The sequence below is a fragment of the Diospyros lotus genome, chromosome 11 (assembly GCF_014633365.1).
Source record: "Diospyros lotus cultivar Yz01 chromosome 11, ASM1463336v1, whole genome shotgun sequence".
NCBI lineage: Eukaryota > Viridiplantae > Streptophyta > Magnoliopsida > Ericales > Ebenaceae > Diospyros > Diospyros lotus.
Window position 1 is genome coordinate 22,662,975 of NC_068348.1, and position 26,412 is coordinate 22,689,386.

Here is a 26,412-nt window from a genome sequence, read left to right on the forward strand (position 1 = left end):
TGAAACAAGGGAAACTCTTAGCAAGGAGCATGACACTAGCAGTGATGCAGCACCTGAGGACGGGCTGGATTGGCCAATGCCCATTGCTCTACGAAAAGGGGTAAGGTCCTGTGCAAAATACCCACTGAAAAATCATTTGACCTATGCTAAGTTGTCTCCTAAATTCAGAGGGTTTATTGCTAAAGTTGACAGTATAGTTGTTTCAAAAGATATCCAAGGAGCAATGCAGGATCCTAAATGGAAAGCAGCGGTTATGGAGGAAATGAAGGCCCTAGTGGGAAATGGCACTTGGGAAATAGTGATGAGACCTTTAGACAAGAAGATAGTTGGATGCCGATGGGTATTTATTGTGAAGCATAATGTTGATGGTAGTGTTGAAAGGTATAAAGCATGGTTGGTGGCCCAAGGGTTCACTCAAACATATGGGATAGATTATGAGGAGACATTTGCACCTGTGGCTAAGTTGAATTCTATCCGGGTAATCCTTTCTATTGCAGTAAATTTAGATTAACCACTGTTTCAGTTTGATATTAAGAATGCATTTCTTAATGGGGACTTAGATGAGGAAATATATATGAGGATCCCACCTGGTTTTGAAGGGGAGGCTGGCATAGGAAATGTGTGCAAGCTAAGAAAATCTCTATATGGATTAAAACAGTCACCTAGGGCATGGTTCAAAAAATTCTGCATGACGTTAATTCAATTTGGGTATCAACAGGGACAAGCTGATCATACTTTGTTTGTGAAAACCACAGAATATGGGAAGAAATCTATTCTAATTGTTTATGTTGATGATATCATTGTAACAGGTGATAATCTACAAGAAATTAAACCCTTAAAAGGGAAGCTAAAGGCGGAATTTGAAGTCAAAGATCTCGGGCTTATCAAATATTTCTTGGGTGTGGAAGTGGCTAGAAGTCAAGAAAGGTTATTTGTATCACAAAGGAAGTACACCCTGGATTTACTAAAAAACACCGGGATGTTGGCATGTAGACCTACTGGCACTCCACTAGACAAGGGCTGGAAATCAAGAGAAGAAGAGGGTGATATTCCAGTAGATAAGGAGAGGTACCAACGCTTGGTGGGAAAATTGATTTATTTGTCTTTGACTCGAACTGACATTGCCTATGTAGTAAGTAAAATAAGTCAATATATGCACTCACCCACACAAAGACATATGGATGCAGTATTTCATGTACTAAGATATCTTAAAGGAACACCTGGAAAATGATTAATGTTTCGAAAAACAAAGGAAAAAGGAGTTGAAGGATTTGTGGATGCAGATTAGACAGGTTCAAATGAGGACAGCAGGTTAACAACAGGATATTGTACCAAGGTATGAGGAAATGTGGTGACATAGAGAAGCAAAAAACAATCAGTGGTGGCCCGTAGTAGTGCTAAGGCAGAATTCCAAGCAATAGCTCAAGGAATATGTGAAGCGATATGGTTAAAGAGGCTATTGAAGGACCTAAAGATACCCTTGGCTCAACCTACAAAGGTATACAGTGATAGTAAGTCGACAATAAGCATAGTAAAGAATCCTGTCCAACATGATCGCATGAAGCATGTGAGGATAGACAGAAGTTTTACAAAACGAGAAATTGAAGGAGGAGGGATAGTCTTGTCTTATATTCCCACCAAAGATCAAGTAGCAGATGTGTTCACAAAGGCTATGATGAGACCGAGGTTCGAATTTCTGATTGGCAAGCTGGGAATGATGTGCATCTACTCCACAGCTTAAGAGGGAGTGTTGGACAAAATTCAAAGTTGAAGATGTTTATGAAGGATAAGGCCATCCAGCCGTGTAGATTGAATTGTTGTAACTTATAATTTAAAGTTTGAATGTGTATGTTTAGATTTTAGGTTATCTCTATAATTTAGGAGATAGAATTTCCTAAGTTTAGGAGATAGAATATCCTATCTCATCTCCTATTTTCTAGGAGAAAAGATAAGGATAGGCAGAGTATTTAACTTCTTGTTCTCGGCTCATTTAGAATTAATCAAGCATTATTTTTTTTGCTTGTTTCAGAAAAGAATGTAAGAGGAAGGAGGAAAAGGCTGAAGATGAGAAAGAAAGAAAAAAAGAAAGGATTAACAAGGCAAGTCACTGTGAGTTTTGGGGGACAAAAATTCTCTAAAAGGGAGGGAAATTGTTACAACCCAGGGGTAGATTAGTCATGGGGAAACCATTGTAACTAACTGTAACAGTTAGTGGTTAAGTAGTTAGAATAATACAACTACTCTAGCCGACAGTTAAACACCTAGGGGGAAGCAATTGCCCTTAAATAAGGCTATTGTAGAATAGGTTGGACATCTTATGGAATAATATAGAAGTTTCTTTCCCATATTCTATCTCTCTCTCTCTCGTCTATCTTTCTTTCTCATTCTCTCTCATTCTTCTGTTCTCCCTTCTTCATTCTATCTGTTCTCTTCCTAAAACTCAATGCTTTTTTCTAGAATTCAATTTAAATTCCTTCAATTGACTCCATCTGAGTCAAGCCCTCAGATTATGGGCTGGACAATTGAGGGTATTTCGAGAAAGAATGAATGTAGGAAGACAGATAGAATGAGGGTGGGAGAAAGATAGACGAGAGGGAATGAAAGAGAGAAAGATAGACGAGAGAGAGAGAGAGAATATGGGAAAGAAACTTTTGTATTATTCCATAAGATGTCCAACCTATTCTACAATAGCTTTATTTAATAAAGGCAATTGCTTCCCACTAGGTGTTTAACTGCCAGCTAGAGTAATTGTATTATTCTAACTACTTAACCACTAGCTATTACAGTTAGTTACAATGGTTTCTCCATGACTAATCTACCCTTGCGTCATAACATATTTTAAGACTCTTGATCACCATCAAAAGATGATTAATGTTGAAATGTTGTCTCGAGTATATGGTATAAGAAGAAGAAAAGTGAAAGCAGTGAGTGATGGCAGTGCGCTAGAGGGCTATTGAAAAATTAGATAGAAGTTTATATCTTAAACTATAATTAATGGAAATTGGGGGGGTTAAACTGTAAATCTCTAATGTCTTCTCTAGGGATAACAGCCAACTCTATAAAAAGAGTGCTAGGGGGTGTGTGCAGCCATTCTATTCTCTTCTATTGTAACGAGTGCATTGTATTCTCTAAGAAGAATGCTAGAGTTCTGTTTTTAGCTTTGTAATCTTGGGAGAGAAGTTGCAGTTTTTGTACTCGGGAATAGGAGGGAGATCTTGCTGCTGTACTAGTCAGTTTTCTTTGCTTTAATAAGACTGCTAGGGGTGCTCTTTGAAGACTGGATGTAGGTTTCCTCAAAGGAAACTGAACCAGGATAAATCTTGGCGTTTGTGTGGTTTGTTTTCTGTTTCTTGTTCTTATTTTCATTCTGATTGATTGTTTAAGTTTTTCTGTTTCAATTCCTATTAACACCGAGAGGATTTGTGAGTGTTGAGAGAGGCCTATATCATCTAAGGGTAATTCCGCATAGTCCTAGGTTAACAATTAACATTACTACCTGAAAATCAAAGCCAAACATGCACAGAATTTGGACGAGAATAAACTTACCTTCTCAAGTTTCAAAGTCAATTCAACCAGCTTCTTCTCAGTTTCATTTTTTTCAGATTCAAGAGCCTTCCTTTTCCTATCTTTAGCTTCCATTTCCTTTCTAAATTTGCTAACCTGCTGACAAGACATGACATTAACATATATGACATAGAGAGGTTATCTTTGTTGTAAATGGATATTCTTCCATGACTACTAACCTGTTTCTCGAGTTCCTCTATACGGGCATGAGCCTTTCCCACACGCTGATCAGCATCTAATGTCCCCTTCTCCTAAAAAAGTATGCAGCCGAAACTTTTTAACAACTAAATGCAAAAAGTAAACATTCAAAACTGGAACAATAGAGATAACAGCAAATAAGAATATCAAGAAATGCCGAAGGCTCACCCTTAGAGATGCAATCTCTCTCTGCAATGATGCAATGTTATCTTCCATTCCATGGATTAACTTCTTCTGATCTTCTATGATGTCATCCTTGCTTTTCAGTTCACGAGCTTTCTCATCGATATGGGATTCTTCAAGAGATGATTAAATGAAGGAGAAAAAAGAACATTAAATTCCGTAGATGCCATCCTAAAAATGAATTTACTGGAGCAAAAATCAGCACATAATCATCATACAATAAAAGCAAAATGAATGTCAAAGAATCAACTTAAAACTTGGTTTCTGTTCAACTTCTTAATCAAAAATATTTTACCAATACCATTTCAAATCATTTCTACTATATTTTTCCTTTCCTTGTCCTTTTCTTTCTGTATACTTGAAAACAAACATGAAACCATTCTATCTCACGGGCGGGTTAAAAAGTTCAAAAACGTTGCTATTAAAAATTAATTAGCAAAACTTCGAGAACATTCAAAGGAGCACCAAAGAAAAATCGAATTCTGAATTGCAAAGAGGATAGTTATAGGAAGTTTCTCCCCCATCATGCAGCTATCTAATTTTTCAAGTCTTTTCTTACATTTTCATGATTAACAAATCCATACAAACTAAATCCCCAAACAATCTTAATTACGGAGGGAAATTTCTGAAACCTCAAGACTACAAAAATACAACACCTAGGTATTCGAAACTGGAAACATTTCAAAATAAAAAAAGGGATACAGAGAGAGTGACTGAGAGTGAGAAACCGAGTATTTGGACGTGAGAATTGAGTTTGTTCAATTGGATCTGGAGAGTTGAATCCGATCTAGGTAGTTGTTCCGGGGGCTTTTGATGTTCATTTTCGTGTAATTCAATGGCGGCGGCGGCGGCGGCGGCTGCTGCTTCAACCGGAGAAGAAGAAACATCGGCAGTGATGACGCTGTCGGCAAAGAAAATTATGAGCAGAGAGAGGTGGAAAACCGACAACAGCCTTGAGTCCGCCATCGCCGATCCGACGAGTCTGCCGCTTCGGAGTTTCCAACGTTGATGGCGCAACAAGCTTCGCCCGAGTACGGGGTAGATTGATATTTCTGTTGTCTCTTATTTTCTTTTGACCTTTTTTCTTTTTCGTTTGTTTCGTTTGGTGGTAGCATTAAATGCCATTGGCGGTGTGGGCTGTGGACCGCCTGCGAGTCGACTCAGACTCCACTCGGGCTCCGGTCAGGCGGTTAGCATCACCAAATTAATTTATATTATTTTTTAAAATAAATAAATTTAAGATAACTGTTATTATTAATAGTCACACTTTTTAATCATATCGAATTTTTAGATTTTATTTTAATTTTTTTATTTTTTAATAGTATATTAAATTTTTTGTGTTCAGTTTCAATTATATATTTTTAGTTTATATATGTATGTATTTACATGTACACATAAATATAATTATTCCAACTCATCATTCACCTTGGTGTTTAATGAAATAACAAAATGAAGGCTTTTGGTATTATAAAATTGAAATTAAATACAAAGTAAGTTTAGTGTATTATTAAAAATTAAAAATTAATTATAAAATTAAAATAAACCCAAAATTTCAACATCTTTTTAATAATTTATGATGTGATATCACTATTATATTTGTAGTGTCATAAACAAATACCCATTAAAACTTAAAAGCTCAAAATGATATTTTGGACTGAAATGCATAAATTTCTCATATGTGGGGGGTTTTACGCAAACAAGATAACTCCGATATTCAAAAATTTCTTCAAAAAGATAATCAATTATTTATAAAGAATTTTAATATTGAATGATTTTAGAATATTGGAATAAACAATCATTCATAAAAAAATTTATCCCCAAAAAGGACAAGATAAACATCATCTATAATAATTATAATCTCAGCCAAGTTAGGAAAAATCAAGATAAACGCTATCTACAATAATCATAATTCTGTTACACTTTAAATCACTCTATATTTCTCTATAAATAAGCAAACACCCATTCTTGAAAAAGTATAAAATCTCTTATACTAGTTTCAATACAATTTCTTTCATTATACTCAGTGTCTAATTAAAGTATCACAGTGTTTGCGCGCACGATCTTCCCATATCCTTTGATTGTTTTCTTATTTTTGCGGATTCAGGCGATTTGCTGACAACGTTTCCAATCAACTAAATTCATTATTGTATCCACACAAAAAAAATATTTAATATTTGTTTGCTTTGTTGAAAATATAAATTAGAAACTACAATTCAAAATTTTGCACTAATTTTGTAGTCAACTAAAATATGTTAACTTATAAGTGAATTTATTCTTCTAAGACAGACATTTTATCATAAAATTTTTGCTTCTGGATGATAACATAAACTTCAAAATTCTACTTTTTCTCTCTCTAATTTCATGACTAAACTCAAATCAATCATGGTTCATAATTAAATGAAAAATATATAATATTAAATAGTTTATAATTGTCCTCACTACATTTACATTAATATAAATTAAAATTGATTACACCAATTTATTTAGAAAATCTATCATTTGCCGTATGTCATCTCTTAATTCTTATCAAGGAGGCATTTGAAAACTCATAAGTTGAAAAGTTATGGTCATAATGATTACAAGAAGAGATTATGCAATCCACAAATTCCTTAGTCTCACCAATTCCATTTCCCACTCCTTCAAACACACATATTCTTTCTCTTTCTCTTTTTCTTTCTAAGTGTCTCTCATATGTAAGTCTAGATTGACAGTTATTCGTAGATTGATCAAACATAAAAACAAGAACATCTCATAGTTAAATAGTTTATATTGTTCTTATCACATTTGCCATACAAACTAAAATTAATTGTAACTTACTTAGGAAGTAGGCATATTGAACATTATCTCAATAAAGAGAAATGGCTCTCAATTAAGAGGTATTTTAGAAACTTATAGGTTCTAGTCATAGTGACTCTAGAAAGAGATTAGGGGTGAGCAAAAGTTCGAATAAACCGAACTCACTAAATCGAACTGACAAGTTCGATCAATTTGGTTCGATTTTTTACCGATAGCGGTTCGGTTCAGTTATTTCTTTTAAGATTTTCGGTTATTTAGTTCGGTTTGATTTTTTTGGTGTTATTAACCAAAAAATTGAACCAAACCGACAAATCAACCATCTTTTATTAGGTTCGATTCGATTATTAGGTTCGGTTCGATTTTTTTGATAAAAAGTTCAGTTCGGTTACAATGGCTCAAAATTCGGTTAATTCGATTTCAATTAGTTGGATTAGTTTAGATGATTCGGTCGATTCGGTTCGATTATATACCTCAATTCGGTTCGGTTCGGTTATAACCAATTGCATACCTCTAAAAGATATTTGTGAAGCTTACCTTGGCAACAATCTTCGTTTGCAAGCCCTAATCCTCCATTCGCTTCACATTTTCTCACCATTTTGTTGATCCTATGTCCCACTCCTTCGAGAGCTAGCTTATTCTTTTATTTCTCTCTCACAAAAACAAAGAAAGAAAAGAACGAGAAAATTCTAAAAAATTATGGGAAATGGGATTAACAAAACAACAAGAGATTTGTGGAATAAATGTGGGATTAAGGCTACCTACAAGGGTTAGGGCCAAGGTAGGCTTACAAATTTTTTTTATACCCATGTCACAACCTATGAGTTTCTAAAATTCCTCACCACTAAGAATCAAGAGAAATAATGTTGAGCTTGTAAACTTCCCAAAGTAAATTGTTGCAATTATTTTAGTTTTGCCTACAAATAAGGTTGTTAAAATTGAAATTTTAAGTAGGATCGAAAAAAACTTTACAAAATCGAATTGTAAAATTTTAAAGACAATTAAAAATATTTTTATTTTTTGTAAATATATTTTTATTATAATATAATTTTATAAAAATGAATTAATATGATTTAATAACCTAATTATTTCTTATTATAAATAAAATATATATACCTATTTTAAAATTACTTCATCTATCTGTTGCCCAGAAAAATACCCAAGAAATGGGTGAATTGGATTTTTTTAAAAATTAATAATTTTAACTTTTTTGAAAACTCTTAAATTTGTGATCTTAATATGTGATGATTGCAGTAAGATTAATAACAATATAATCACAAGGAACAAAAGAAATTTATAGAGGTTCGGCTCTAAAAAGGTTAATCCTCTCTCTCAAGACTTAGCTTGAGGTTCCACTAGGGAGAATCAACACTAGCTTTTAATTGGACCTAGAACCAACACTAGCTTTTGGTCCAAAAGGTGAAATCGCTCACCCCGAGCGCCCCCCACACCCGGCCCAACAGAACGTGGGAGGAAGTTAATCATGGTGACCCAGCCGGACGTAGTGGCTAGACCCGGGCTCACCGCGCACAAAGAGCCCCTTCTCACTTTGGAGAGAAGTACCCCACACTACCGCTTGCGAGACTCGATCCTTGGTCTTGGTCCAAAATTTACCACGGAATGCACTTTGTGCCCCTCTTCTTGACCAATTGGGCTGCCCAAGCAAGAACCACTAGCAAATACAATCCCCTCACACAACAAGTGAGAAAAATAACAAACTTACAATCAGAGACAATTACAAATAAGTCATTAACAATTGAGAATTCCACCAGCTAACACACTTCTAGCACTTCGAAACTTCTCACTCTTGTTTGAATGTTTTATCAAGTTTGTTCTCAACATTGACCCTCTATACTTACCCTTTATATATACACTTTCCAAACACACTAGCCATTAAAGAAAATGTTAATATGAAGTTTGAAATTCAAAAAATATTTAGGCTTTCTCAAACAATAAGAAAACATGTCTCACCTTTAATTCAAAATAAATTTACTTTTTGCATGAGAAATCAAGATTTGAAAATTCAATTATAAACTTTTGAGACATAAATGATTAAAACAAGAAAACATGTCTAAAAGCAATTCCCTTTTAATTCAAAATAAATTTACTTTTTGCATGAATAAGAGAAAATATGTCTAAAAATAATTCTCCTTTAATTCAATATTTGAAAATTCAAATATAAACTTTTGAGGCATAAATAATTAAAACAAGAAAATATATCTAAAAACAATTCTCCTTTAATTCAAAATAAATTTACTTTTTGCATGAGTAAGAGAAAACATATCTCGAAACAATTTTTCTTTAATTCAAAATAAATTTACTTTATATATGAGTAAGAAATGCATTTATCAAGATATAAAAATTTAAACATAAACTTTTGAGACATAAATGATCAAAATAAATAAACATGTCTGAAGACAATTCACCTTTAATTCAAAATAAATTTACTCTTTATACCCACTTTTAATTCAAAGTAAATTTACATTTTACATGAATAAAAAATACATTTATATCATAAAAATATTTTTATTATCATCAAAATCATATTTATTTACCCTTGAGTTTAACACTATCAATTTCAAAAATACTAAATAATATGAAATTTCTAAATATTAAGTCCATTATTTATCATCATTCATCAATCCATAATCAAAATTTCAAATATCAGTTCATATATTGTAAATTCCCATAAGTCATAATCTAATATAAATAAAAATAACAAATATTGTTAAACTTCTATGTTACAAGCACAAAATACAAACTAAAATAAATCATTAGGATAAATATTTAAATCTTCATCCAAGTCCAAGCTATGATCATCTCCATCATCACCATCACCATCACAATCATCATCAACATCTTTTAAATAAATGTCATCTTAAAATTCAAAATTCTTTAAAAGATGCTTCCAACCTCTTCCATCAGATTTAAGTTACAATTTTTACTTAATTTAACATAGATAATGTATTGAGCAAACTATAACTTTTTCATAGATGATAATTGATTATGGAATTTCCATTCCTGCTGTCCCAATGGAGTAGTATGTTCTTACTTGTGGGTGTGCAGATACAATTGGCAGAAAAATTAAACTAAAACTCATTTTATTTGTGATTATTTTCTAAATCAAAGCCACCATTTCAATAGAAGTTCCCTAGTTTGTGTATTTTACCACTTGTTTTGTTTTCAATAATTTAATTTTTGAATATACAAATTTTAACAGGAAACACGATTTAGGGATCTTAATTCATATTTGTGTTGTGTGGTTGCCCAAATCAATTGCTAAATTTCTAGGCTAACATGGTTTCCTTAGTAAATAGTAGTTGAAAGTGAAGTACACAAGGAGAAAGAGACAAAGGTTACACTAAGAATGTTGAGATTTCAAGTAATCGAGCACCAAGCACCACTAAGCAACCACGTGGCGAGGGAATGGCGGTAGAGAATAGTGGTTGAAGGCTAGAGACTAAAGAGAGAAAGATAAGGGTTTATGTTTTGTGGAAGAAATCGGGATTGTGAGTGCGTAAGAACTTACTGGAAGCTTGCTTAACTTAATCAATTTGGTCACTTACTAATTCCATCTCTAAGCTTCTAGTTAGTCAAATTTTTCATCGGGATTGTGCATCTGTAAGAACTTACTGGAAGCTTGCTTAACTTAATCAATTTGGTCACTTACTAATTCCATCTCTAAGCTTCTAGTTAGTCAAAAATTTAAACTCACTGAAATCGCGAGCTTAATCACGATTTTAACAATTTAAACCCCAATTTTATACGATTTTATCCCAATTCCAATTTTGTATACGATTTAAATAGTTTGGATGTCTCCGACATGTAAAATCATACACGTTGAATCGGAATTTTAATAACAATACCTACAAGTATAAGGAGGTTGGGGGTCAGACCCATATAGATAACAAACACTAGAGCAACCAAAAAAAAAAAAGATAATAGGATCGAGCTATAGATATAAGAGATAGATGCAACATCAATGACTATGAAACCAATGGCTTGGGACAAGCATTCATAAGCATCTTGCCATGGAATAAAGGGCCACTAAAGTGTGGCTTGAAAGAGCCAATTAGGGACAATGAAATCACTCAATACAGTGAGGAATGACCTAGAAGGATCAAAATTCATCCGGCAAATGAAACAACCTAAAGTGTTTTTCCAAAAGCCATTTAGTGAGGAGATAGAGAGGGTTACATGACTAACAAATTAACAAAAGTAGCCTTACAAACAAATAAAGATCCAAAGATGCAAACAATAGAGAAAAACAAAAAAAAAAATCCTAAAATAATAAGCTTGTGATCAACAAATTGTCATTGGAACCCATTTCTTACATCTAAAGTGATGTGTTGCAATTTGAAAATAAGGCGTTTGATTTTAGGTTGAGGTAAATGGGGGTTTGGCTAGATCTAAAGAAGAAAAGGTAAAATGATTAATAGTGGAAAAAGTCGGGATGAAAGAAAAGAAAAGGTTAGGAACTGTTCTTTTCGTGTTTCAGTTTTCAGTTTTAAATTTTGAAATCATTTTTAGTTTTATGTTTTGAATATTTGTTTTGAAATTACTGAAAACACGTTCTCTTTATCTATAATTTTTTTTTTTTTTTTGCGTTTTAAAAATTTTGAGCATGTTTATGATGAAAATAGTCAACACGACTTTTTATTATTTTGAATTTTTTTTATAAAATTTTTTCTTGCTTTTGAAAATACATTTTTAAAAATATAAAAGTAACACGTTTTTACTGTTTTAAAAAACTGAAAACTAAAAATGACCTAAACACAACAAACGGAACAAGGCCAGCTTTTGAAACAGGAAGGAGAAGAGAAGAAAAGAAGGAATTAAAGAATCGAAGAGATTGGAGGAAAATAGATGGGGTAAATCAAAAAAGAGAAAGGATAAAAGATGAACATAGGCAAAAAACTAAGCCCTATTCTGTTTGTTGTTTTCAATTTTTAATTTTTTAAAATAGTAAAAATATATTTACTTTCATATTTTCAAAAATAAAAAAAAATTATAAAAAAAACTCAAAGCACAAAAAGTTGTTTTCATCACAAACAAGTTTAAAATTTTTAAAACACAAAAAACGTTACAGACAAAAAAAATGCGTTTTCAACAATGTCAAAATAGATACTCAAAACACAAAACTGAAAATGAATTTAAAACTAAAATACGAAAAGAATAGCCCTAATATTTGATGTGAAAATAGGTGCAATTAAAAACGGATCATTGGTGATGACAAATTTGTCCAGATGGCGAGACTTCCTAAAGGTGATGAGGGATGAAAAACCAAAGTGAGAAGCCATTTCTAGAGTTTTCCTTTAAGAGAGAGAAACTCTAATGTTTCTTTCCTTCTTTTTTTTACTATAAATTATTTAATCACTAGATGTTTTTGTCTTTATGTTTGATAAAACTATTAATGATGGTTGATCCATGTTACCATGTACGAAAGCGAGAGTAAAATGATTAATTTACTCAATTTTTTGACAGAATGAAAGGTAATTGTCATTTTCAAAAATATAACATTAATAATTTCACTAAATTTTAAGAATACGATCATAATTTATCTTAATCAAAATTAACAAATAATAAAAAATCTCACTTAATAGTATATAAAATCCAAAATAAAATACAAGGATGTAGAAAAAGATCAAATACAGAATAATAAAAATTTAAAGAAGCAACCTAACTCACTAATTACATCAATGCTTGCCCAACCTACCCTATCCAATCCATCAATGAATTTCATGTGGAGAAGTTGGATCTCCTAAACCCACTTTTCCCTTAGCTGACACCATGCTTTTTACATGCACAAAAACACATGTAGCACCAATCACTTTACAAGACAAGTTATGTGAAAGTTCCCTTCTTATTAGAATCATGCCACACAATCCATCAATCTTATCTAGAGACTTATTGAAAAGCATAAAAATAATAAAAATGCTCTCACCTAAATTACAAATTTGTTTTCTCTGCCCTCCTTTCTCTCCCTTTTCATGGCTGCCTCTAACAATCATTGACCATTGTTGCATAACCGCACCACCTTCGCTTGGTCTCGCCTCACCTCGTTGCCTTGCCAACTGCCATTGCGAGACAACAACGACCAGACAATGCAATAGCAGTCGACACTTGCTAGAGACAACCATGAAAGAGACAGAAAACAAAATTACAATTTAAGCAGGAACAATTTTGTTATTTTCGTGCCCTTCAATCAGCCTCTCAATAAGAGGTTAATCCTTCTCATTATGCCATCTGATATTGCTTGTTAATGCTATTCACATCTTTGTAGTATTTAATTTCCACGTACCCTTTCACCTCACTGGCATTATAAATCAGTCTCCGCAGATTAAGGAAAAGAGAAAAATTGGTCTTTGTGCCACAAGTTTAGTTGTTCACTTCTTCCCACTTGGTGGCGCCTCGTGCTGGGTAATGGAATATGATACTTTCGCAAATCCCCAAGAAAATTAGCCACGCTCATCTTTGACAAAGGAAAATGCCCAATTCAGAAGGAAATCTAAACCCCCATGGAATTACATCTTTTTGCTATAGAAAGGAAGGAAGAGATACAAATGAATCAAAGAGCCTCCATCTATGCTAAATCTTAAAATTGAAAAGAAAAGAAAGAAAAGGTAAAAGGGATCTTTTTGCCAAAGATCAATGTTCCCATCAATCCCACCTACAAAATTCTTTTTTTCTTTTTCCTCATCTCTATATGTTGCATGCACTTTTTGAGTTTGACTAATAGCTAACATTAGCCTTTGTCACTATCATCATGTGGGGTTCCCCCTTTTAATTGTGCGCTTATGATGTGAGATCAAAGAATCCTCCTCATGGCCCCATGAAAAGAGGGTCGGAATCGCTTCCATACTTGCCGGCAACTGTCTCAGCTCGCAGCTACAGCTGCAACTTCACTTTTGTACAGACGAAGTCACTAGCCAGGTGATTCATGGATTGAAGATCTCAAACATATTTTCCAGAGGACTTCCAAATTCTTCCTTCGAGTGATATTATCATCACGGTAACATCATCATGATATTTCCTACGATCACCTTGAGGGATGTCCAGCAACTCATGGAAATCCATTCCTGCACACAACATAAGATCAGGTCTAAACTCGGAAAGTCTATCCAATCGCAGACAACAGCCTTTCAAATGAAAACTCCAGGCTACTATTGTAGTTTTAAGTTTATCGTAAAGCATATCATTGCACATCATTAAGAAAATATGATCAATGGGTTGGTAAAGCATTTTGATATGAAGTTGTATGGATTTAAATGAAAATATGACAAAAGACAAAAATACATGAAAGTCTAGAATTCATGTAGCCGACCCCACATAGTGGGATAAATGCTGGATATGTTGTTGTTGTTGTTGGGTTGGTAAAGCATTGATTAAGTTGCTCAAAGCTGATGAAAATGGATCGGTAAAAGTGGAGTTAAAAGTACAGCCTTGACAAAAACTCCACATATGATCATACTGACTGGAAGATCAGCTCCAAAATTATTTTATAACCAGAATTAAATGACTTTAGGCCATATTATCTTTCAAAGACGAATTCCATTCCAACAAGAGTTAGTAAATAAACATATACGTAAATTCAAAACAAGAAACTCAAAGGTCAAATGCACAACCATAGCAAGGCCAATGCCTATGCCAAAGTAGCCAGAGTCGGTTATTAGAAGCATTACAGTTGTGAACATCTATCTATCTATCTGAGCACAGAAAGAAACCACGTATAGAACAAGTGAGATGGCACCCAAACTTTGCGTGAGCACAACACTCACAGAGGGGCAGGAATGTAGAATATTTCATGATTGTCACTAGCATGGACCAATGTAATCATCCAAGAGCTGTTAATCTTCATTTTCATAATGCAAATAGATTTTTAGATTTCAACCACAATGTAAAATTCTGTTGAGTAAAAATCTCTCATGCTTCAACCCACAAAAATTATAAAAAGTTCATATGTATTAAGGTTAGAGGGGTACCTACTAAAGATAAGATAGAAGAGTCACAAGATGATTTGAACATGTGAGGAGACTAATAGAAACACCTATGAGATGAGTGAATGAAATGAAGAAAATTTGCAACAGAGGAAGGGGAGAAAGACCAAAGAAAACGTGGTGAAAAACCTTAGACATGACAGATGCATGGAAGTCTAGAATTTAGGGAATCAAACCCCCCCCCCCCCCCCCCCCCCCAGTAGATAGAGGATGTTAAGTACACCATGTAGTCAAAATAAAATATAACAGGTGAATCAAGGATTACAGCCTCTATCACAATCAAGCATTGCTGCTCAAAAGGTTGTGTGCACTAATAAATCAAAATTTGGTCCATCAGATGCAATTCCAGGTCAAAGTCACAACCTAATCCCTCAGTAGTCATTCTTTCCCACAATCTGTCAAGTATTATAAGCCATCGTTTCATGCAGAATGACCTGTTGAATAAATGGTTGAACATAGGTGACAAAACACCTCAGTTTAAGAGTGGGAGTTGAGATTTCAATTAAGACACTGACAAACCCACCCAAGGTGGATCATATAGCAGTGGTGAGAAAGGGGATTCAAGCACTAGAGATAGGACTCTAGAAGAAGAATAAAAGCCTCAGGCATAAAGTGGAAAGGAACCAGAAAGTGGCCTTAGTTTTCACAATAGATATAAAAAATTGCCCTAATTCCAGAAATCTGAGTTAGTACACAATGCAAATTTGGCTGAGTTTAAAGTCTTGAACAGTGGCTAATGTAGGATTTCACTAATTGAACCCAGGGCATTAGATGAGCAAAGGTGTTCGGACTGATTTGACCATCATGGGGTAAGTTTTTGAGCTAAAAATAGGTCATTTTAGTCCTGTGAACAAATACTAGTTTTTTGAAAACTTTAGAACAGTTGGAGCAATCTACACACTGCACCAAGTAATGCCCCTTTCACTTTCTTCAAATGGAGTTCCGCATACTGCTATGCATTACCTGTGAACAAATAAGTTATCCTTTCACCCAATTAAATTCCCAGGAACCAAAATCTTTTGTTCTTAAAACCTAATCCACTTGACCTAAAAACATATATTTTCTCTGGCTGTCAAGAAAATCCAGCTCACATTCACTTTGTTTCACAATTAAATCAGATCCATCTTTGAGCCCTAACTTAGCTTTAAAAACACAAATTCTTTAAAATGGTAATGATAAAATAAAGACCTGGACTCGAAATATCTGTGGTTTTTGTCAAATATCTATATTTCAATACTCAATGCACCAATACTATCCACAATACTCTAAAATGCTTAGGTCATGATTATTCTTTCTACCACTACTTTATTTCTCAGGCCACAACACCCAAACCATAGAGTAGGCTCCATCCACAAACAGGTGAACCAGGTCAGGTTTGATTGTAAGTTAACAATATAGGCAGTCAAACAAGCATGTCATATTCCAAGGCAAAGGCAAAAGACAAGACAAATAAATGAAAACGAAGGTATAAACCAAGTTCATATTTTTCTAATAGTCTGGGCAATTTGGCTCCAATTTGACAGAGGTAATCCTGCACCTAAGAGGTCAAACCTATTTCTGACTAGAGGGTAATTTGATGATCGTTCTTCCTCCAGCTTGAAAGGAGTGATCATGTGTAGAGACTATTAATCATTTACTAGGTCACAGTATGGTGGGTACAGGTCCCTCATTCTATCCCTCTTCAGTACCTAATGGGCAATGCCAGCATTGGTAATAGTCCTTTCTCATTCCTGAGGTTGAGAATACTTGTACCACAGGCTCCATAGAATTCATTAGGTTGTTTCTAATAGTGTAGTACTGTGCATGCAGGAAGAGTGGTAGAGCCTTCATTTTTGGATCATAGTTATGTGCTCATGAGATTGCTTTTGTTTGTGTGATGATGGTTATAACAATCACCCTTCTTTATACAGGGTTCTTCCCCTTAAGGGCATTCTTTTTATGTACTTCAACTTTTCAAGAGGAGGAGAAGAAGAAGAAGAAGAAGACTCGACACCAAATCAATCGTGTATTGCTAGGAATATGGATTGTCTTAATACATGGAATGCAAAAGGGGAACATTACAAACACCATGTTCTAAGATGTGGCACAATAATGATAGAATTGTTTACGCTATATCAGAATTAAAGGCACATCTAAAATAATTTTCTTTCATTAATTAAACATACATTGATACAATACAATGAAGGATACACATGCACACACCAAACACATATGGGAAAACATATCTCAGAATATATAATTGGCAATTTTACATTTTTGTCCTACAAATTAAAAAAAAAAAAAAACATTTGACCTACATTACAATTAATGTTTATTTTCCAGTAAATAAAACTATAGGAAAATAAACATGAAAAACTTTAAAAGTGCACTCCAATTCATAAGGGCTAGAGCACTAATGCCTCAAATATTTTACTGGGATGCTCATTTGTATATCTCTTTCAAAAATATCCTCAACTGATTGGAAATGTAAATGCAAGGGAAAGCAAAAATGAAGGATACACACACACACTCTAAACACATGCAAGCATACACGTCACTCAAAGAATAAGGTCAGCATATTACCAGCTTTCTTGGCTGCCCGCAAAAGAAGCTCCTCTATTAAGTGTTGTGCAGGGTCTCCATCTGGAAACTTCTCCATAAAACTCTCAACATGAGAAACAACTTCTTGATTACTCAAGTACTGATACAAGCCATCAGATGAGAGGACTAAGAATTGATCTCTTGGACAAAGTTTGTGGTGACATAGAGAAGGCGAACAAGATATGTAGGGCGCAGTACCAATATATTCATTGCGAAACATTTCCAATAATGGATCATTCCACTTGGGCTGTATCAACATGCAAGTCAAAAACATCATTTTAAGTTTTCGTACTCCTGATAAAATACAGTAGACATACTACATAAGTTAAAAAATTCAAGCAAATTATGAAAAGCTTAATAAAGCAAGATCTCATTTAATCAGGAAATCAGCATTGGTTCTTGCTCATTATATTTATAACTCACTACACACAATAATAGATATTGCATTCTCAGCATATCACCAACTCAATATCGTGACATTTACACTACCCATATATGACGTCAAAGTTCAGTTCTTTTCAGCAATATGAACAAAAATTATTTTGAGCCTTCACGGAAATACAAACATGTCAAAGCCAACATGATGCAATAATTCTGTAGTGCTTAACATTTCAGGATGTATATATATACATCCGGATCCATATCAGATGAAGAGTGACATCATTAAGAAATTTCAAGAATTCAGTCATATGAAGAACTCATTGTCATAGGTCCATTTATAGATTTCAAGTCATCAAGGTTTGAAAATGGGACTTGAAAGACGCAAAGGCCAAATATTTTGTAGCAGATTAGCTGTATTGTTACCTGTTAAGAGTTTTGCATAGAGTCGATTGTATCTAGAAGAGAGGATGCATGCAGTCCCGTGAAGGAGTTCGCCCAAGAGACTAAGTAGTGTAGGATGTTTTACCTACGTACATTATAAGGGGCATTTTAGACTTTTGTATAGGTTTAAAATAATCCCTCATAGCCAGCGTCCCAAACCTCTATAAATAGAGGGGAAAGGCGCTAGTCTCAGGCATCCAATCATTCTGAATTCCTTGAGCGCTTGAATGCAGTGTAAAAGAGAGAGATTGTGAGAATTGTTCTTAGAGCGATCTTTTGTAATCTCTTGGGAAGTTTGTACTTGGGAGCGCTGGAAAGAGGGATTGTTGGGACTGTACTAAATTTAATTGGCCGGTTTCTAGAGGATTGTTGTGTGCCTTGGGCGACTGGATGTAGGGCCAAATATTGGCCTGAACCAGTATAATTCTTGGTCTTGGGCGGTGTGTTTGTTCCTTTACAGCTTTATATTTTTTGTTCTTCCATCTGTTTTATTTCTGATTATATTTCTGTCCAATTGCATTGCAATCGGGTGCGTTGAGGGTGTGAGAATTGGCAAGAACTGATCCTATTGTGCTCCTAATCTCTAACATTACCTATAAACACAAAATCTTGTGCTAAATGCATGTCGAAAGTTCATAAATCAACGCAGTAACATTTTTATTTCTGTATGTCTATACCCTTAAAGCAATCATTCAGAGTACGGCTGCGGTGGTTAAATGGGGGCCTCCAGAATGGAAAATATCTCCTTAGTCCTCTAGTTTGCAGTTTTAGTCTTAGAAAGCTCAGGATATGGCCCAAACTTTCTCTTGTTGGTGTTTTTTCCTATTAATTAGTGTTGTTTTTTTTTTGGGTTCTGGTTACTAAGTTAGTCTCCTGCTAACTTAAGTGTTTTTTGCTCGAAGTACGCCCTAGCATTGGTCTTAGGACTGTTTTCTGTATTTTTCTATCTTCTTTTACATTATTCTTACTTACCAGAAAAAAAGATTTATTTCTCAATTTCTGTGGACATCTGATAGACGCATCTCTTTCTTTGTTTCAAATGACATATAACTGTTCTATAAGCATAAAACAGTAATTGATTACTTTTGCATTCACATTAAAATCCCTGCTACAATAATCATAGTTCAACAAGTTAGTTACCTCCCCATGCAATATGCAATATTATTGTCAGATGGCATAACAACAAAATAAATCATCTGCAAACCTGTTTAAGAAACCCAGCCCCAAATGCACGAGTAACTTTAAGACGGCCTTTTACTCTATCATTGACAATACAGTGGCTGTCATCTGGATGTTCACTCTTGATTCTTATAACTTCCTGCAGTAGTTCATATTAAGATAGAGAAGCATAAGAATGTTGAGCTAATCAAAGATACAAGAGAAAAGCTAATCATAGCAAACTACCATTATCAAAGTTAAAGAAAGTGCAAAACAGAGAAGCTGTATAGAAGACAGAACACAACATTAACATATTCAGCATGTAAAAGCATAACTGTGAAGCAAATATCAATTTCTAGTTTGATGCCTTGAAGCAATATAGAACAAATTGTTAGAAAGCACACTATGATGTACTAAATTTATTCTGTAAAGTCAAATTACTATAGTCCAGAAAATACATTGGGGTGAAGAAGCAATAAATGCATTTCTCACAAAAGACACAGTATCAATAATTTTAGCTTTTCACATCAAAGGAGCAAGGGTAGCAATGAAAGTTGCTCCTTTTGATTAGAAGGTCACAGATTGAAGCTGTGGAAACCGCCTGATATGTTGTTGATTTGATTTATCTTATTATGGTTTGATTTAGATTCCAGAGTCATATTTTGTTTATATTTTAGATTGTTATCTTTTAGTTAGATTTTATCTTTTATATTTTAGGAGGTTGATGTATTCTTTGATTTGATCACAGTTGATGCTCTCCCTCCCCTCTTGGTTACATACATATACATATTTATATATGTACAGATACAAGTGAGGATGGGCCATGGGCATGTATACTATCTACTGTCACAATACCAATCACTCTTCTGTTACAATCACAATCAGACCACTCTCCAAGTGGGTCAAGTGGCCCTAGGAAGCTAAGTCAAGCTTTCACAACTGCCCATGCCTCTGGGAACCATCCTATGCAGGCCCTAGGAAAGCTAGCAGAAACACCAAGCCCCCCTGCAGGCAAAGTCAAACTTTCACCCCCCCCCCCGGTGTGCACCTTTGGGAACCTCAAAGGTGGCAAGAATTCATTACTAGTTTTATTGTTATACTTAATTGTTCCCACCAGGCCTAAACTGGAGCAAATGTGTTGGCCATTGACTTGTCTAAAAGCTTATAACTGTTAAAAAGAGGGGTAACTGTATCTTTTACAACACCTATTGCAAAATAAAACTCTGAAAAACTAAATACATCTCCACAAACTTTTAGGGCACAAAAACTATCTATAGTCAACCATAAAAACTTTTTTGGGACAGTCCTATCTCAAGCTCGATTGCAAGGTGTGCACAAGATATTCTACCCCTGCCTCTATGTATCTCCTTCGAGCTAATCTTGATTTGCAGATATGCTACATTAACATGGTTTAGTACCCTGGCTTCTCCAATTTTGCGATGATTGAATACAGAAACATACCCCTGCTCAGTGATAGAACTTTTATCAGTCACTGGAAAAAGTCGCATGGATAGTTTCCAAATAAATAGGTTCAGGGTTTCTCCAGAAATGCAGGACACATCCAGAAGCAGCAAAGAATAATATTGATGGATTCTTAATAATTTATTAATACAATGATAGAAACTAAGTATTTCTTAGAAACATGTCCATTGTATAAAGGAAAAAAGAAAACAACTAGCCTGTTAATTGGAATCATTTGCAGAATGGAGGAATAAATCTTGTTTATAAACTAAATATGAGCCATGGAAATTATAGGCATGCTCAAGAAAAATCAGACACAAAAATGCTTGGACAGAACTCTCACACTATTCTCACTGATAAAAAGGGCAAGGCATTCTCCCTCTATTAGCCAGCCACAACCAAGGGTTTGTTGTCCTAGGCATAATGTGTTGACCTCCAACCACACGAACTTTCACAATGCAACAATTTGCTACAATATCCCAGCAACAAACCAACAATCAAGTGCGTGCTCAACTAGGCACTTCTTCCCCCCAGTTGTCAATTTAAATGCAAGACCTCCCAGCCAGCCAGCTCTTTTATTAACCAAGAGAGTGAGTACCATTCTGAATTCTTGTGAAAGAAGCAAAATGGATGCTTCATACAAGGCTACTCAGGTCTTGTAGTTTGATGATCAAAGTTGAAATTTATCCATTGTCCTTCCTCCACCAAAGACTTTGGCACAACTAGCCGCTGGGAGCATTCGAGTGACTCTTCTTCCAAAGGTTGAGCAAACTGAAAATTCCACTTGGGATAGTCAACAAATGATCTAGTGGAACAAGGTACAGATATGTACCATTACTTTGCCCAAATCAGCCTTCGGCATTCTACAGGCTGGTTCAGTATCTCTCCACCTACTTCAGTATCCTCAGTAATTCCAATGACCAATAGTATCCTGGAGTCAACTTTGCTTGTCCGGGAATGTCTAGCAACCATTGCTGGACTTTCCTCTTCTCTTTACACAAGTCTGAGATTTAAGGATAAGCGCCTCAAAATAAGGATTGCATTATAAAGAATACAGATTACTTTTTTTCCAAACCACATTAGAAGAAGGACTAACTAACATTATAGATTTACCCTCAATTATTCAAACAGTTCCCTAAGAAGTAAAAGAATGTCCTAGGATTTCACTGTGCTCATAATGTTCCTGAAGATGAGAATACATTTATTTTCAAGGGCATTTTTTTCCCATCTCGATCTGTCTAATTTCATTTTTAACTTGGCCAGGAGGGTACTTGAGTAATCCCCATTCATTTGTGTGTCACGTTACTCAAAAGTTCTTCAAAATAAATCTTTTAGTCCTCAACCTGTGGTTCTGAAAACTTTTACTACCACATGATGTTAGGATGAAAATCCCGTTACAAGTTCAGCACAAGTGCCTTTGACATCAATTCAAGATATTACCTTCAAATGAACTTTCCCAACATTTGAACTGCTACATTAATCTCAATTTCTACAGGAGTAACAAGATTTAAGAAGGCAGGATTCAAGGATAGTCACAGATTCCATAAATCACAAAGAAGAGACAATAAGGATACCCAATAATTTCAGCATCATTCATCATTTGTATTTTCTAATATAATAATGATAATAACAATCAGAAGCCTGGAGCATGAAAAGTTAGACAAATGCAGACCATCATATTGGATAAAAAGACAGTCATGGGTGAATAAACACATATAAAGGTATATGTATTGGCAAAATACAAATGATGGCCCCATATAGACCTGATCCAGGAAGGAGAAATCACTTTAACTGTTAAGGGCCAACCACATAGCCTAGCCTTGGGAAAACTGGCAAGTTGCACAAATAGGAAAGTCTATGGCCAAGGCCAAGCCTTGCAGCCAATGACCATTTGGCTATACGCTATCATTAAAAGCTCACAAGTAAGCCTGAAGAGCAATATCAGACATGAATTGTACCTTACGTAGGCACACACAACTTGACAGTTTCTTCCCAAAAGATAACTTGATGTGACCCAAAGGAACAAAATAGACAAACTTTAAGCTTAGTAAAAGAAAAATGTTTCAGACTTTTCATGGGTCATACTTAAGGTACAATTTTGGGAGATTGAAAAAAAAAAATTAGGACGGGGAAGAGATTTAGAAGAAATCCCGAAGGTTCAATAGAAGAATCCAAAAATCTAGATATTTTTGTAAAATTAAAACTTCTTAAAAAAAAGTTCGAATTAAAAACCCAACCAAACTGTTTCCTAAAATAAAACTCCTCATCACATCTTAAGCCACATCACACGGAGACTGAGAGGACCAAGGAGAGGATCACAAGCTGAGGCAGAGGTTCACGGTTGGAAAATGCTTGCCCAACCAGTTCAGACTGACCCATTTTTGGGCCAGCAGTTCCTAAAGGGAACCAGCTGCTTCCAATGGAAGCCACTGGCCCAGTAAGTGATATCCATTGGATTTTTTTTTTTTCAGCTATGTGAATACTGTTGTGATGGGGAGTTTTAGTTTGGGAAATAGTTTGGTTTGAGTTTTAGTTTGAAAAATTATTTTTAAGAAAGGTTTTAATTTTATGAAAAACACAATAATCTATGTCAATTTGAGCATAAAATAAAATACTGTAAATAATATGTCCCAACCGTTAACTATAAGACATCCAAGTCAAGGCAAGCATCCTACTGGCAAATGAACATTACTAGGAAACTTCCTCAAATCATCCTAATCCTCTTGCCTCGGAAAAATGACAAAAATGGTACAACAGGATGAGTTACTACTAAAAGGGGACCAAGGAAGGAAGCGAGAACTATAGAAGATAAAGTATGAGCACTCATCTCTGTTCCTACATATGGATAGTAGCGAACTCATTTTGAAAATAATAAGTGACCGTACCATGTTTCATGTAATGTACCTAGTATTTGTTGATTCAATGTTTCATGCTCCTATTATAACTTTCCACGCAGAATCCATATAAGCATTAAAAAAAATGAAATGGAAATAGACAGCTGGCACCACATCAACAGAATCACGATGTTCTTAAGCAAATTAGGTTCAGATCCACATCTTAAGATTATCAGTAGTAACAGTACTAAACTTCACTATTCCTACAGATGCAGCCCAATCAAACAATATATTCTGCAAGCACTTCAAGAAGCTAAACTGAATCCAATTAATAGCAAGTCAACAAGTGGAAAGAAATAGCAGCTACTTCAAGTTCCAAAAACTCCAAATAATCAGAAAAGTGAACCTGCAAAGCATTTTCCTAAACTGAAAGACTTACTTCTTCAATGCTTGTGCTATGATCCGTGGACAACTGCAATGCAGATAACCTCATAATTTCTGTAGAAGCCTCATTTCTCACCTTATTCGCCACCTCAGCAGCATCTGCAGACTCCTCAACTATGTCCTCTGCATTTGATGCATTATCCACGAGCCCATTTGACCCTACACTCGTACTGATTTCTTCAGGTTCATGTTGTGCCACAATAGCCCTACTATCTCCAACGTTCATGACATAGACATCCTCATCTCTCATCAACACAACTAATAAACATGAACCCATCAAGGCAAGCTCTGGATTCTGATCAAGAAATTTGTCCGTCATATCCAAATACCCAAGCTCGGTAATTTCAAGAGCGCGTGACATTGCCCTCAAAACCGAGTCATGATCAACAGGACCAACCTTGCGCTTCCTACCACTTCTGCTAGTTCTCTCCTCTAATCTATTCTCAGCTGAAGTTTTCTCTTTGCCTTCCAACCAAAACCTCCACGGAAACAATTTCCCACTATCTTTATGCTTAATCAACCCATGTTTCAATTTTGACAACAACAGAGAACGCCTACTTACTGCGGAACCGGCATTGCTCACACTAAGAGCATCATCAACAGAAAATGCAAACCTATCCGAACCCGAAAGATCAAGCCCGTCTTCTGGATCATCTTCAGCAAGAAATTCCCATAATCTTCTCCGTCTAACCCCGGTCTGTTCAGCTTGAAATGTTACTTTCTTTACCGATCCTCGATCCGATTGAGATTGAATAGATCCGCATCTACTAATTTGTGCTTCCCCATCACTCAAAATCACTCCACTAGAGCCTTCCTTTAAAGGGTGTGGAACCCCAGTAATTACCGCATTATCGGTAGCCACATTTAAGCCCTCTTGTTGACAAGCTTCCTCCGAATCCCAGAATAAACCTTCTAATTCATTGTAAACTGCTTTGTAGAGGTTACCCATCAAGAATTCAGGCGCATCAGGGCCGTTAAACCCATCATAAATCCCCACAAACAGCCATCCATGCTCTTCCGAAATGACCACATGTACCCGATCCTCGCCTGCTTTCCCCAAAGCCCACTGGACGTTACTCTCCGCCTTCGCATACGAATCAACACCCTCCCCGGCCGCCGGACCATCCTTTCTGCCGACGAAGTTCCGAACTGGCACCACCCACGGTCGCTTCTTCTCCGAAAAGCTCCTAGAGATGGCTTTCCTAATTCCCGGAATGCCCTTCTTCCTCCTCTTTTTCACGTAAACGCCACCAAGCGGCGCCGAGAAGGGCACCTGGCCACCATCCGAGCCGCCGGTCCCTTCGAGCGGCCCGGACACAGCCCCGCGCTCTATCGGACCGGACATGAAGAACGTTCTCTCCATCGGACCGGACGGTTCGCCTCCGCCGCAGGAGCCGCGTGGCACCGGTTGAAGAGGCAAGGCACTAAACGACGACGTACTCTCGAATCCATTCACTATACTGGACCTCACGCCAAGACCGCCAAGAGACTCAGTGGCATCGTCGTAAATGTTGTCCACATGGAGGACCGTTCTGGGAGTCGAAGTGTTCGCACTTACCGAGGCGCCGGAGATGGCCTTGAACCCGGTCTCGGGAAAACCGCCGCCAACCCTGGCCTTCCCCGGCGGTTCGTGAGACGGCGATAACCGCAGGGAATGAGTAGGCGACACGAACCGATCCGACGGCGTTGGCGAGAGGAAGCGCGCCGAGGACCGGACGTAACAGAATGAGTGACCTAGGGTTTCGTCGAGCGGCTCCGACGCCGTGAAGATCACCTCCGGCTGGCCGTCCCCGGTCCGGCTCCCTGCCGGATTGAAGCACGGGAACAGCTGCGAGAAACCACTCCCCATCACATTTGATTACAAATCAACATCACACAAAGATCAAAAAAAACAAACAATCGGATACTCGTTTTCCGCCTATACAGAGAGAGAGAAAGAAAGAGAGAGAGAGAGAGAGAGTATATACAAAGAAAGAGTAGAGAGAGAAGCAGAGCAGTCAAATAAGATAGAGAGGGAAGACTTTAATTGCTTTACATAGAGAGAGAGAGAGAGAGAGAGATTACTGTAATTTGGTTGTTTGTTTCTGTCCCGCTTATGTTTTCAGTTTTCTTTTATTTTATTAATATATATATATTTTTTAGGTGTTGTTGTTGGGTTCTTAGTTGACGGTTACACCTGGCGTTTTCGCCGGGTTGAATTTTACAATCGAACCGTCCACGTCAGCTGCCACCTGTTGCTCCCGGACAGGCACGATCTCTGCTTTTGGCATTTTTAGCCTTCACAATTTCTCAAATGACGAACCTGTCCCGAACAAAAGGCGGTAGTCAACTTGAACTTGAAACAAAAAAAAAAAAAAAAAGGACACCAAAATAAGGAA

The 26,412-nt window shown here is 35.9% G+C and overlaps 2 protein-coding genes across 4 annotated transcripts in view; both read right to left on the minus strand.

The window, feature by feature from the left end:
• LOC127812938 (uncharacterized) overlaps window positions 1–5,036 on the minus strand; it is a 45,865-nt gene extending 40,829 nt beyond the window's left edge. Inside the window, exons 1-4 of one of the 2 annotated variants that reach the window (XR_008026021.1) lie at window positions 4,674–5,036; window positions 3,931–4,058; window positions 3,744–3,815; window positions 3,547–3,660 (exon numbers count right to left, since the gene is read on the minus strand). Coding sequence is in view for 1 of the 2 variants with exons in the window: in XM_052353541.1 (XP_052209501.1) it covers window positions 3,547–3,660; window positions 3,744–3,815; window positions 3,931–4,058; window positions 4,674–4,911 (552 nt within the window). In the remaining variant the exon portion in view is untranslated. The remainder of the gene's footprint in view (window positions 1–3,546; window positions 3,661–3,743; window positions 3,816–3,930; window positions 4,059–4,673) is intronic. The other variant, XM_052353541.1, reaches the window with a different exon arrangement.
• An 8,148-nt stretch (window positions 5,037–13,184) lies between these two features.
• Window positions 13,185–26,061, minus strand: LOC127813278 (protein phosphatase 2C 29-like). 2 transcript variants are annotated; one of them, XM_052354169.1, is made up of 4 exons: window positions 24,030–26,059; window positions 19,342–19,455; window positions 17,298–17,562; window positions 13,185–13,817 (listed from the first exon to the last, which is right to left on the minus strand). In XM_052354169.1, exons 1-4 carry the CDS (start codon window positions 25,881–25,883, stop codon window positions 13,693–13,695), a joined length of 2,358 nt encoding a protein of 785 aa, XP_052210129.1. In that variant the 5' UTR covers window positions 25,884–26,059; the 3' UTR covers window positions 13,185–13,692. The 2 variants fall into 2 exon arrangements, with proteins under 2 accessions (XP_052210129.1, XP_052210130.1); XM_052354170.1 differs by lacking the exon at window positions 13,185–13,817 and having other exon boundaries at window positions 17,462–17,609; window positions 24,030–26,061.
• Between the last annotated feature and the right edge of the window lie 351 nt (window positions 26,062–26,412).